At 40.5% G+C, this 14,730-nt stretch overlaps 1 protein-coding gene across 4 annotated transcripts in view; it reads left to right on the top strand.

Annotated features, from left to right (window-relative positions):
- LOC137324798 (prominin-1-A-like) overlaps nt 1-14,730 on the top strand; it is a 168,329-nt gene that overhangs the window by 72,743 nt on the left and 80,856 nt on the right. For all 4 annotated transcript variants that reach the window (XR_010963722.1, XR_010963723.1, XM_067989519.1 and 1 more), the window contains exons 4-6: nt 6,333-6,453; nt 6,552-6,615; nt 14,368-14,457. Coding sequence is in view for 2 of the 4 variants with exons in the window: in XM_067989519.1 (XP_067845620.1) it covers nt 6,333-6,453; nt 6,552-6,615; nt 14,368-14,457 (275 nt within the window). In the remaining 2 variants the exon portion in view is untranslated. The remainder of the gene's footprint in view (nt 1-6,332; nt 6,454-6,551; nt 6,616-14,367; nt 14,458-14,730) is intronic.

Here is a 14,730-nt window from a genome sequence, read left to right on the forward strand (position 1 = left end):
TCACACTTTATCACACACCTCTTGAAGGTAAATTTATCCCACTGCGCTGCCACATATAAAACCATAAGCACATTTCTTGCACCTGATTTTCAGGTGTTGTACTGCAGATTGCAAAATCTATTTTTTTTTAAAAACCTAGTTTTAGTGCAGTCTGCTTCTGACCTGGAATTGAAACTTTTGGTGTGATTCTGCAATCCAGCATTCCATCAGGTCATAACATTCACAGGGGGTGCATTCCAGAAATGATGGGTACGCATGATTTTCCATCCATTAAAGTGATTCCCACTAGTAGTGCCATAATCAACCCATTATCTGTACTGTAATACTATATTTGTTGACTTTGCATGCATATGATTGGCAAATACAGTAAGGGCACATTTTGTGCTAAAAGATGGCTTTAGGCCGGAACCCAAGCTGCTTGCCTGATAACGTGAGCAATGCCTCACACACGCACACGCCCCCCCCCCCCCCCCCCCCCCCCAATCTTCATTGGGTCAGATCAAAAAATATTCTCCACACACCTTCTTCTCTTCATTATTGCTAGGCTCGATTGCTTTTATTCCTACCCCCAGTGTCTGTCTGTGTCGGACTCTGTCATTGTGTGCCTCCCCTGACTTGGCCTTTGGTTGCTGGATTTGGTTTCACTGACCTGAACGTTGCTATATATGATGACTTGTTACAGAGTCACTGAATAATCACATCTGTGATGCACTTTTGTTAAAAACTGGGAGGTTAAAACCTGCCATATTCAAGCTGGCAAAAAATAGAAAAGGTAAACAAGTAATTGTTTAAGAAGAACCGAAGTGCTACAAATAAAGCTTTTAAATATATAATAAATTGAGACAATGTAAACAGTATTTTATAATAAAAACAGAATTGCTGGAAATACACAGCAAAACTGTCTGCATTATGGTGGGCATCTTTAGCCAGAACTGAAAAAGGAAAGTCGTTGAATCTTTATAGGACGGACCAAAAATAAGTGTGGGGGTCGGGGTAGAGAGCACCAGGTAAGGGCTGAGAGTTTTGGCACACTAATAAACAAGAGGTGAAAGAAACACAGATGGTGACCATGACAAGCAAAATGAGTGATGGAGAGAATAAAGCATCAAGGCCAGTGTACCTGTAATAATAGCTGTATGTCTCAGAATAATACTTTCTTTTGAAAAGAAAATTGCGATAATAGCTCTGTGCTGCCTTTTATTCTTTTTAGGCAAATTATTTAACCAACCAAGATGATTTATCTCGACCTGGGTACCTTTAACTTGAATTTTAAAATTTTTCAAGCTGTCATGCACAGTTACAAAGTGATTTGTGAAGGCAGCTTATTTGCCCAAAAAACTTGAATTAAAAGTTATTATTATCATTGGAAAATCTTGGGTGACCTCAGGCCTACAATGTCAGTGTAGTTTATGATTTGCAGGTGGTGGAGGGAAAAGAGACAGTCACCCAAAAATGTAAAGAATTGCATTACTGCAGACTTACGCTGTAGTTACTGTTACTGGTCTGAGACAGGTAGCTGCAGGATCAATTTGCAATTGGCAACAGCTGATGTATACTACCTAGCTTGAATCAGACTCATCCAGGAGGGAGTTCTGTGTCTGGTTTCTCAATTTTCCTAACTGCTCTGATGAAGTTTATTAAGTGTCCTTTGTAAAACTTGCTTTACACCACACAATTTATGTGCTGTTTAGTCCAAGAGGCTCAAGATGGCTTTGTCCAGGGAATTTTTCACTGCTGATTTTCCAAAGTCCAATCTGGACTTGATACTTAATTTGTACTGTCACTTTTGCATCAAGGAGGCCAGATATTCTTTCTCGTTAGATCCCTGCAGCACAATTGTACATCAAATAGCTGGATATGTTTTTTTTATTGCTTCTCCTGAGTGAGAAAGAAATCAGGAGTGTTATTTGATCTGCATAAATCTGAAATTGGTTTGAGTGGTCTGGGGAAAAGCCTGGAAGTTGATCATCCATCAAAGTTTGGCAGAGAAGTGATGCATGAAATTTATTTTGGGAAAACTAGAGGGACTTAAAAATTATCCCTACTTATGTCCCTGACTCCCCGGCATTAATTGTGTCGTTCAAATTGAGGCTGTCATCTTTAATGTGATACAGGGAAGAGTAACGTTTCCTTGGCTAGCCTTGGTACCCGGCACCCACTGCTGCACATTGATTGCATGGGACTGCAATCAATGTGCAGTATTCTGGGATTTGACAAAAATTATTTATCTTTGTCTGTGCAATGCTATATATTAGATCCTTTCTTGCTAGGTATGGCACTTTCAGGGTTAAGATCAGTTACTGTTGGCTGTTTATGCAAGAATGAGCTTGTATTTATATGGCACCCTTATCTTGTCCTCAACATCTCAAAGCAGCTTACAACCAATGAAATTACTTTTTGAAGTGAAGTCACCGTTATGTAGGAAAATGCAACAGCCAATGTGCACACAGGTAGATCGCACAAATAGCAAATGAATGAAGGACCAGGCAATATTGTTTTTGGTGGTGTTGGTTGAGGGAGCACATTGGCCCAAACATTGGGAGAATGTCGTGCTCTTTTAATCGTGCTGTTGACCTCTCTGCAACTTTTGGTACAATCGATCATATCATCCTCTGCTAAAGTCTCCCCTGCGTTGACCAGCTCAGTGGACTGAGCTTCCTTACTTCCACTCTTACTTAAATGATCCTAGCTAGAGCATCTCTTAGTTTGGCAGTGGGATGAGAAGCCATTGCTATCACCTCGGGAGGCTCTCCAAGGATCCATCCTTGACCCCCTCCTTTTGCTCATCGATAGCGACATCATCTGCAGACATGGGGTCAGTTTCCATTTTTACGTTGATGGCACCAAGCTCTGTCTCTCCAATACCTTTGTCTACCCTATTACTGCCTCTGTGCTGTTAGACTGCTTGTCTGATGTCCAATCCTGGCTGAGCCATAACCTCCTCTGGCTAAACGTAGAAAAGATTGAGGCCATTGTCTTTGGCCCCTGCCTCACCACTGACTCCATCCCCCTACTCAGGCAGAACCAGATTGTTGGCACCCACGGCGTCCTATTCAATCCTGAGCTGAGCTTCCAACCCCATATCCTCTCCATGTTCTACCTCTGTAAAATTGCCTGCTTCCACCCCTCTCTCAGCCCAACTGCCATTGAAACTCTCAACCTTGCCTTTGTTACCTCTGGACCACGTTCAGCTTGCCCATAACCCTGTCCTTGTATTGTTTCCTGTTTTCCCTTAAGCCTCAAATTTAACATTCTCATTCTTGTCTATATATCTATCCATAATCTCATCCCTCCCTCTGTAACCTCCTCCAGCTCTACAATTCTCCCCTCCCCCTCCTCAAACTCCTCTGATTCTGGCCTCTTAGTATTCTGTCCTTCATCCCACAGTTGGTGACTATGCTTTTAGCCACCTAGAACTCCATCCCTAAACTTCTCCACCTCCTCCACTTCACTTCTTCGACCAAGATTTTGGTCAATCCTAATCTTTTCTCCTGTCACGGGAGGTTGGAGTTTGTGTGTGTGGTGACAGTTGTTTTTTTTTCCATGGGTCGAAAATGAAAGCGTATTGAGTTCTGTGCATCACAGCAGCAGCTGGTCTTGAGGAATTGGTAATGAAAAATTGCACGTTGTTTCATGCAGCTGTACAAATAAGTTAATGTTGGGTAGGTCTTCGCATTGATCCAATATCTGTAGAGGCAGAGGAGAAGGAAGTTGTGGGAAAAAAATGGAGATCGCATGATCGTTTAGTAAATTTAATGCTTCCCTGGACAGCGGATAAAAAAATAACTTGGCACCAAACCCAAAAGTAGAATACATTCAGAGTACAAGAGGTAAGTGTGTTTTCTGTAATAAGCAAAGTTATTGCTCCAGTATAATAGCTTAAAATGGAATACATGGGAATTTTTTTCTCTGAAAGAACCTTTGTTTTCTTTACATCTCTCTTGTCTTCAAAGACCCTTTGTTCTGTTGTGATAGTGCAGATGACCTTGGGAGCATGTGGATACAGTCTTTCCTTGCTTTACAAAACATGAACAAAGAGGTCTTTCTAAGAATTTAGAAGTGATTATGATTTACCTAATTTTAATCTCGTCACTGGACACTCATTGAATTAATAAGGTGGGCACTGTTTTCATCCATTTATATCCAACTATCAGTTTCCTTTGACGTGCAGGTTCAGTAACATATTCAAAAAGCATATAATTTGATGCTGATACTGTGAGCATTGAACTGGAAATGGAGAAGGAACAGTATGTTCAGAAGCTAAGATAAATGTAACTAGGATAAACTGTCCTGTGATAGAAAAGATGAATAACAGTTTTTTCAGGAATAATTGATGTACACTCGTTTCAGCCTTTATGCTAAGATTAGTTCCATAGAATATCTAATAGTTTGAAATAGTAAACTACACTGTACTGGTTGGCCTAGGAAACGCATGGTTGAACAGAACATGCATTTTGTAAACAGCCAATTGTTGTTCAGTAAACATATTATGGAGGCTCATTTATTTGAGTTAAATGTTTGCCTGAAACTACTGGTACGTTCATAAATACTGTTAAATAGTGTTGCCTGAGGAATTAACCAATTTAAATTATTTGCCACGACCAAGACTAATTTTTCCCACTGTAGTGCTGGGCTGGGAGTTCTTGCCTTGGTTATTGACGACACACAATAGAGCAGCTCTGAGTGATGGGACTGTATGATTAACTGTTAGAAAGGGGAGAGAGAGAGAGAGAGAGAGAAAGAAGCTCTTGTGGTAAGCATTGCCATTACCATGGTAACCCCTTGGCTGCTGGGACAGTTGATAGTTTCACACTTGAGTGTTTCTAGTATGGAAACTGCTGGAATGGTTTGAGGGTTAGGCTTTCCTACCAGTTTTGTTGCAATAGAACAGTTATATTACCTATATGATGCTTGTAGTCATAACTGTATAAAGTTGGTAGTCTGATAATTCCTTTGAAGATGTTTTGAAAGAGTAGAGTGTGACAGTTGTCAATCCGATTTGTAAGTAAATTGAAAATATGTATTACAGAAATATAAGCCATACTGAGCTATGTTGCAATAAGGACATGTATCTTGTTTTGTACTACAGGAGCAGGACAGGTGATTACTATGTTGCAGCCTACATCTCAGCAGGGTGAAAGTAGCGCTGAGATAGTTTAAGGAGGTTGCTGCAATTATAGTGCTTCACTTTCTCCATTGTTCAAAAGTGTGAATGGATTGTTTATGCAGTGACATTGACAAGTTGTTGCATCAGAATGTTAATATTTTGAGACCTGAACAAGTGGTCACGGAACAAATGCTGTGTGTGTGTGTGTGTGTGTGTGTGTGTTGTAATGGAAGTTTTGAGGTTGGATGAATAATGCAGATGGGGTTTTATCTTAAGTGTGAAAAGGCTGCATCAGACCATAATCTGTTTATCCTTCTCCCTCCTTAACCCTAGGCTGGATACAGCGAGGTCAGTTGTAGTTAACCCAATGTTGCTGTGATACACATCAATTAAGCTTAGAACAGAGATGAATCAGAGGCTTTTCTGGTCTGCATGAGTCCGTGCCACACCAAATAGTGTATTTACCCACTGAGCCAATTTCAGGTCCTTTTATTCTTGACATTACTGCTGGGGCTGAGATGGCAATGGATAATTCTCCATGACGACAACTCCTGTGTCTGGGAGTTTTGGGGGAGGGGGGGACCACTCCCAGGCTTCGGGAACCATGTGAGGTACTCTTCATAGGCAGGCAAGGGCCTTATAAATATTGAAAAGTCACGGCACGATTACATCATTCGGACCCTGGTGCAATTTTAAGTCCAGACCGTGCGAGCCACGCGCAGTGCCCGACCGTGCTGGGGAAAGCTGTCACCAAATGTATCCTGGGCCAGACTGTGATTGCCTCTTGCCCTTACTGCGCCCCCCACCTCGGATGATTCGCATCAGCACCAGGGACAATTCCTTCATGACCCTGGCGGTGGACTCCTGCTGCTTGAAATCCTGCTCCCGCCCAATAGCCTCCTTGTTGGTCCTGCCAGATTTGGGCGAGAGTCCGTCTTGGGATATGGTGACGATGCCTAGGAGATAAAATAGCCCGAGCCTTTGCCCAGCACAGTGTGAGCTGTTTGTTTAAAAAAAGCAAATCAATATACAGCAATCTGTAAATCTTTGTAGCTTTTACTGGCTAATGTTTGGTAAAACTAGCAGATTTAGTTCTATTAATACTTTGTCTGGTGTAATTGTCAGATAATGACTTACTATTGATTTTGGCACAAGAATCTCTTTAAGGGCACTTAGTTTGTTGCTTCTCCTTTTAAAATAACTTTTTTTTAAATATAAAAAATAGGGCTGGGACACTGTGTATGTTTGCAGCTAACGAAAACCTCACCAACCAAGTTAAAGGTGTCAAGAAGCTGGTCAACAACAACTTCCAAGACCTACACACTTTGCTCACTTACGCACCAACTGTAAGGAAGATTTCAATTAAATACAGAGAGAAGATTTAAAGAGTTTGTGATGAGTTTTAATTCACAGAACAGAAAATAATTGATTATTTTTATTTCAGCAATTAAATTACATCATACAGCAGTATGACACTGCCAAGAACAAAGCCCTCTCTGATCTTAACAGTAAGTAATCCTTGTTTGTTTAAGTTCTGCTTTAGATAAACTTTGGTTTAATCAAATATTACACATTTTATTCCTCATCATGCCTTAAATGTTAGTAATAACGAAACAAGATCCCTTCAAAGGAAGTTTGCATACTAGTTATGAGAAAGAAAACCATTATTCTTTCCAGTAGTTTTATTTATGATATGTGCAACTGCCAGTGTCGCTCACAAATAGATAGTTTGTTACTGTACCTCACGGATTAAGAATTGTTTTAAATTGCCTGAAAGCATCGCTTCTTCCTTATCCCTCCAGTATGGGAAAGCAGCAAATTAGATAGCTCTTTCTATTTGGATGAAAAAAACAGCAAAAAAAGGATTTCAGGTCTCCAGCAAGTTTCAAGTCTGTCTTTTTGATGCTGGATTTGGTTTGATAAAGAAATTGTAAACGAGTTCAAGGGTATATTTATACGGCACCAAGGAAACTGAGTGAATCATTCCCGAGTTTGCTTTGGGCTTGGCGACCCGATCTTTCTCCCCATGAGGAATATTGATATTTCATCATAATATGTATGTGATGACATCACAACATACACGCAGCTGACAGTTAAGTTAATTTATGAGCAGTTTTCAAAAAGCATTAAAAAATTTGAAACCAAACATAAAATGCTGGAATTACACAGCAGGTCAGTCAGCATCTCTAAAGAGGAAAGAAAATAATGTTTTGAGTATAACTCTTCATTAAAGGAGGGGAGAACTATTCATTGGAATTAAATTATGAGGAAGGGTTATGCAGTCTACTGATAAATTGGTAATGTTTTGCACCAAAGAAATTGAATTATCCAATATTCAGATCAAACAACATAATGCAGCAAAGTGAGAATTTAGTGCAAAAAAAATGTAATTGCCAGGTAATGTAAATTAATAGGACGATACCCAAAACATCATTGTCGTTTTTCTTCACAAATACTGCCTGACAGGATGGTGTCACTTGTGATATGGATTTCTTTCATCAAAAAATGCTCACTCTTCACTTGCCCTATTTTTTAAGACTTGTAGAGTGATAGCGTGTTATTTTAATAGCTGTATTCTTACTTTCCCAAGTTGAAGCAGAGTACCCTAAGCTGCATGCAAATTTTGAACTGAGGGAGAGGGAGGAAACCGTTGTTCTTTTAACAAATGTATTATCTTGCAAAGGGCAACTTACCGAAGTGAGGTAACATTATCTTGGGATTCATTGAATTTTACATGTGTGGTTACTATCCATATTCTATTTCAAATCATCTGATATTACAATTTAAAATCTTATCTCCTTGCAACAGATGCCTCATTTAAAGGAGATGACCTATTTTTCTTAAAATAAACCTGTTAGACATTTTTCTTGTGAATTGCTTTAGGGTAGGAAAGTGCCCTGAAGAACATTTGAGGCTACTCTTGAAGTATTTAATTAGCATATCTCAGAGCAGGACTGTGCCTTTATTTAAATGTGCCTGTTGCATAAACTGACTCCAGACTCCTTAACCCTTTGCTCTGAGCCTCTTCACGTACGGTTCCCACCACTGATCACTCTGCTCTCTGTTTCCATGCCCCTCATGTTTGTATCTCTGCCTCTTGCCTACAGGCCTTGAGGTGGTCTACTTTTATTCATATGGTCCAGAAGTTATCTCAGAAATGTCCCTGAAACTTACAAGACACTTTTCCACTTAAGTTTGAGCATGTATGAGAAAAAGAGCAAAGAAATGGGGCTGGTGCCAGAGGACTGGAGAATTGCAAATGTTACACCCTTGTTCAAAAAAGGATGTAAGGATAAACCCGGCAACTACGGGCCAGACAGTTTAACCTCGGTGGTGGGGAAGCTTTTAGAAACGATAATCCGGGACAAAATTAATAGTCACTTGGACAAGTGTGGATTAATAAAGGAAAGCCAGCACGGATTTGTTAAAGGTAAATTGTGTTTAACAAACTTGATTGAGTTTTTTGATGAGGTAACAGAGAAGATTGATGTAGGCAATGCGGTTGATGTGTACATGGACTGATAAAGTGCCACGTAATAGGCTTGTCAGCAAAATTGAAGGGAATAAAAGGGGCAGTGGCAGCATGGATACAAAATTGGCTAAGTGACAGGAAACAGAGTAGTGGTGAACGGTTGTTTTTCGCACTGGAGGACGGTATACAGTTGTGTTCCCCTAGTCGGTACTAAGACCACTGCTTTTTTAGATATGTTAATGACTTGGACTTGGGTGTACAGGGCACAATTTCAGAATTTGCAGATGACACAAAACTTGGAAGTGTAGTAAACAGTGAGGAGACTAGTAATAGACTTCAAGAGGACATAGACAGGCTGGTGGAATGGGCAGACATATGACAGATGAAATTTAACGCAGTGAAGTGCAAAGTGATACATTTTGGTAGGAAGAATGAGGAGAGGCAATATAAACTATATGGTACAATTCTAAAGGGGGTGCAGGAACAGAGAGACCTGGGGGTATATGTGCACAAATCTTTGAAGGTGGCAGAACAAGTTGAAAAAGCAGTTTAAAAAAGCATACGGGATCCTGGGCTTTATAAATAGAGGCATAGAGTTCAAAAGCAAGGAGGTTATTTTGAAGCTTCACAAAACACTGGTTCGGCCACAACTGGAGTATTGTGTCCAATTCTGGGCACCGCACTTTAGGAAGGATGTGAAGGCCTTAGAGAGGGTGCAAAAAAGATTTACTGGAATGGTTCCAGGGTTGAGAGACTTCAGTTACATGGATACACTGGAGAAGCTGGGGTTGTTCTCCTTAGAGCAGAGAAGGTTGAGAGGAGATTTGATAGAAGTGTTCAAAATCATGAAGTGTTTCAATAAAGTAAATAAAGAGAAACTGTTCCCATTGGCGGAAGGGTCGAGAACCAGAGGACACAGATTTATGGTGATTGGCAAAAGAGCCAAAGGCGACATGAGGAAAAACTTTTTTACGCAGCAAGTAGTTATGATCTGGAATGCGCTGCCTGAAAGGGTGGTGGAAGCAGATTCAGTCATGGCTTTCAAAAAAGAATTGGATAAATACTTGAAGGGAAAAAAATTACGGGGAAAGAGCAGGGGAATGGGACTAACTTGATTGCTCTTAACAAGAGCCAGCCCAGGTTCGATGGGCCGAATGGCTGCCACCTTTGCTGTGACAATTCTATGATTCTAAATGGAGCTTCAGATTCAAGTCTTCAAATTCGAAGTGGACTCCTTAATCCATGATGCTCAGGATAACTTCAGTTTTATTTCTTTTTAAGAAAATGTCCTTACCTCAATTGAAATTAGGGATATTACCATAAGAGGGCAAGAGCCCTTAGTGCTTTCCTTAGGGGTGAAATAGGTACCTTCACCCAAAGAAATCAGCCGTTTAAAAATAGCTCCAAGAGGGAAGCTCATGTATGATTTTTTTTAAAAAAAACTGCAATGAAGCAATGTTTGCACATTAATTTTTCAGCTGCCCTGTTGGTCTAGTGATTACTGTGTTAATTCCCATAATCATAACTTTGATAAATATTCACAGTATGACATCCTACCTGTCCACACTTGCTGCCTGAATAAGAACAAACTGAATTTAAAATCCTCAGGTACAATTTCACTCTCCATTTTGTAATCAGACAAAATCTATCTTCCACATAATATTTTGGGGTTTAAAAGTAACTGTCATGTTGCAGAACCTTTTGACCATTTATTCTCAGGATTTGGAAAAAAGAGTTGCATTTAATTTTGGGTTTTCAATGCATAGTGCATTCAGACAAGTTAAATAAAGAATTTGGAGCGATAGGTAGTCAATATGCTAATAAGCTGACACTGATGTTTCCCTGTAGATTATAAATATTTAATTCATTGAACTGTTTTAGCAATTGGAAAACATGTCTCATGCATTGTATTGGAAAGTTTTTGATCCAATCTTCTGGCTGTGAATAGCAAGAGATATAAAGACAGAAACTGGGACACAGCCTGACCGAGAGAGAATTTTTGAAATGGGATGCACCACAGGCAGATTTTTAAAGGAGAAACTGGGGGCTTTCGCCGAGACGAAGAGTTTAGAAATGCTGGAAGAACAGTTAGAAGTCAGCTTGTTTAAGTCAAATAAGTGGACCCACTGATGTGGGAAAGTGTCACGTGTGCTTCATTTTGTGTTATTACACAAAGCTAAATTGAATGGATTGAATTAAGTGAGTTTGATCATAACTGCTGTTATCTATGTTCACCGTAGTGTGAAATAATGCAGTTTGACGTATCTGGTTTTATCTCAAATGTTAGCTTGGTCCGTCTTTGGAGAGCTTGAAGAACATGTGAAAATCTGGTTCACGTAACAAGGGGGTATTGTTGCACTCACTGGTTACTTTTATTGCACAAGTAAATATAGGGCAGTGTGAGTTAACCCCATAACTGGTGACACTGAACCCGAGAAGGAACGTATGGCGGCCCAAAATTTGTAACAAATAACATATCAAACAATGGTTATTTCTATTCATGTTCTTATTCGGTGAACTGACAGATGCTGGGCGAAGATTTATAAATATAATTTGTGTCAGCCTTCCTTGGCTTAAAGAAGCTGTATTGTTGTGTTTAGAGTTTTTTTTATTGGGTAAAGCCAGTTCTCAAAATAAATATACCAGAACTCCTTCAGAAAATGCTGCTGAGGAATAATCTGTGCAATATCTGCCTTTAAATGTTTTCCCTGTGTATATGTCTGTTTCTCTTCAAAATTGTTAATTTTAAATCTGAGATTGATAGATATTAAGGGATATGGGGCTACGGCTGGTATATGGAGTTAGGTCACAGATCAACCATGATCTCATTGAATGGCGGAACAGGCTTGAAGGGTTAAATGACCTATTCCTGCGTTCCTAAAACTTGTAGGCATCTTCATTTGTTTTTGTGAGGAAATGCAACAATATAATTTCACAAACCGGTGTTTTAGGAGCGAAATTTTGGCTTAGTGGTAGCATTCCCGCCAAGTGGAGACCGGTTCTGAATTCTGCGTTAACATCCAGTGGGATGCTTGCATCCGGTGGGTGTGGGTGGCCCCCTCTTGTTGTATGGATTGTGGGAGCCCGTAAAACCTTCACCCACAATATAGGACTAACCTCCCTATAAAGATCATTACGACCGTGGAAGGAGCGTTCACATCGAGGCCTGTCTGACTGTTAATTAGTCTGTAAATCCTTCCACTATTTCACACAATTCTTCAAAGGAAGAATGAGACGATACGAAAACATCAACTGTTCTTTAATTTTTTTTGTGCTTTTTGAGATTTTTTTATGAAAAATGCAAATCCTTGAATTATGAACTATGATTTGAAAAAGGAGGGGGGAGAATGTCACGTGTTAAAACAATTTCTACATGGCAGTTGAATAATTTAGGAACAAATTCTAAATTAATAAAAAAAAAACCTAACAAGAAGAACAATTTACAATTATATAGTGCCTTTCACAACTGCGGGCTATCTCAAAACACTTCACAGCCCATGAAGTAATTTTGAAGTGTACTGACTGTTGTAATGTAGGGAAACATGGTAGCCAATTTGCACACAGCAACATCCCGTAAACAGCAATGAGATAATTGATCAGATGAATTTTTTTAAAGAGAGATGTTGATTGAGAGTTAGGTATCGACCAGGAGAACTCCCCCGCTCTTTGAATAGTAATGTGGGGTCTTTTACATCTATCCAAGGGGACAGGCAAGACCTCGATTTAATGCCTCATCCAAAAGACGGCACCTCTAACAGTGCAGCACTCCCTCAGTACTGCACCGAAATGTCAGTCTTGATTATGTCATCAAGTCTCTTGAGTGGGATTTGAACCAGGACCTTCTAATTCAGAAGCAAGAGTGCTAACACTGAGCCATGGCTGACATGTAAGTTGTCATCTTAGTCATTAGCCCATTTCATCTGCATTTCTAGCTATTTTGCTCAGGGTCTGTTCCTTCTCTGCCTATCCTGAAGGCAGTGACTTATGCAGGGATACATTTCCATGGATGCTGGCATTCCCCTGGTGTTTTGCCAAATGAGCTAAGACCATGACTGTCATGCAGGGTTGGCATCACAGCTGAACCTGATTCTTTCCTCACTTGAAGTTTACACATGAACACCTCCCTGTATGGAGAGCAATCAGAAGTGGGATCACCAGCTGATGTTTTCTCCAATCTCTCGAACTGTGTAGACACAAGTCAGCTTTAGTGCCCCTATCGCTACTTGGCTGAGATCAGCTAACTTTTCCTCCCTCATTCACCACCTCTGGGGGATTAAAAAAAAAATCTCACGCCCCACCCCTCCTGCAGACTGCCTTATTTTCAAACTCTCAACTCCCTCCTCCCTCTAGTCTGGCGCTCCACCAATCTTGACATCATACTGCTGTTGACCCGCTCAGTAGTTCCCTTGATTCTGCCTTTGCTCTCATCTTCACTAGATTACTTATTGTTTCTCATCTCTGCTATTTCCAGTACAATTCTCACCTTCGTACCCTAAAGTCTGAGAGTCACAGACTTGAATACACCTGGCGCACAGCTTGTCTTGTTATCTACCACTTTACCCTTAAAGTCATAGGTAAGCAGGAATTTCCCCCAATTGTACACCGGGAAGACCAAAGCCATTCTTTTGCCCCCTGCTAAAACTCGGTACCTTTGCAGTCCCCTCGTGGTTGCTCACTCAGACTGTTTGACAGTCTGCTTGACAGAGTTGAGCTTCAAACCTCGTATACCAACCATCACCCAGACCACTGAATTCCACCCTCATCTGCTGCTGCCCAACCTTTATTCATGCTTTTATCTAGACTCTTTGCTGCAGTGCCCTCCTCACCAATCTCCTGACCTCCACCTGTAAACTCCAACTTATGCATACCTCCGCCAGCCGCTTCCTGATCTGTACTAAGTTCTGCATATTCGTCACCCCCATTGTCCTTGACCGACACTGGCCCCCTTTCTCCTGATGCAACAAATTTGAAGTTCTCGTCCTCATCTACAAATTGTTTTGTGGTCTTGCTCCATTTTACCTTTAAAATCCTGACTAGTCTTACACCCTCTTTAGTCCTTTCTGTTCTTCCCCCACTTCCTCTGCTCCACCACTGGTGGTTGAGTCTTCAAGTGTCTCGGCCTTGCTCTCTGTCAACTCCCTCCTCAAATCCCTACGTCTGTCCCCACTATTAAAAGCTGCATTGAAAAGCACCTCTCCAACCAAGCCGTTGGTCACCTCTTTCAACTCCCCACAATGGTTCGGTCCCTGTTCCATTCTTCCTCTTGAACCGCTTTTGGATGTTCTTCTATGTGCAGGCACTGTATAAATGCAAGTTGTTGTTTGGCACAGTACCATACCAGCTGATGTTTTCACTCACATCCATATGGGGAAGGGTAGACCCACCATCTCTCTCTCTCTCTCGTGTACGACCATTTCCAATTTTGTACCATTGCAGAATATAAATCTCAGATCCCTGAATGCTAAAGGGATCAAGGGATATGGGGAAAAAGCGGGAACAGGGTACTGAGTTAGACGATCAGCCATGATCATTTTGAATGGCGGAGCAGGCCTGAAGGGCCTACTCTTGCTCCTATTTTCTATGATTCTATGTATAACCCGGAGCTGAATGCTGAAAGAACTTTTCTGACTTGCCAAAGGAATTTCTATGATAAATATATGAAAATGAATGGCAAACATTTGTAATCTTTGAAATTTTCTGATTCACAGATAATGTTCTACCAAAACTTATTTGGGTTGGGTGCAATTGCATTTCACTGAACAGTATTACATAACTTTTTCTCATGCAGATATTGGGAATATACTTGGTAATAAAATTAAGGCACGCTTGGGAAAGGATATTACCCCTGCACTGGATGATGTCTTCAATATGGCCAGAGGTACGTTGTGTACAATTAGTCTAAGCATTACAGATAAGTGTCATTTCTGTGAATGATTTACACAAAATTGTGCTACCAATGTATGAAAAAATGTGCATGTTTGGAAAGCTGCAAAGAACATTCAGTACTCAGATGGTTAACGTCATGTGGAATTGGAAATTGAAAACTGGAATTATGCATCGAGGGGAGAGCTAGTTATGGAAGTGCTAGTTATTAAGCTAACTAAAGTAGAGGAAGATGACCAAAAATAGTTACAAATTAAACAATTTTCAC

Source organism: Heptranchias perlo, chromosome 1 (genome assembly GCF_035084215.1).
Source record: "Heptranchias perlo isolate sHepPer1 chromosome 1, sHepPer1.hap1, whole genome shotgun sequence".
Lineage (NCBI taxonomy): Eukaryota > Metazoa > Chordata > Chondrichthyes > Hexanchiformes > Hexanchidae > Heptranchias > Heptranchias perlo.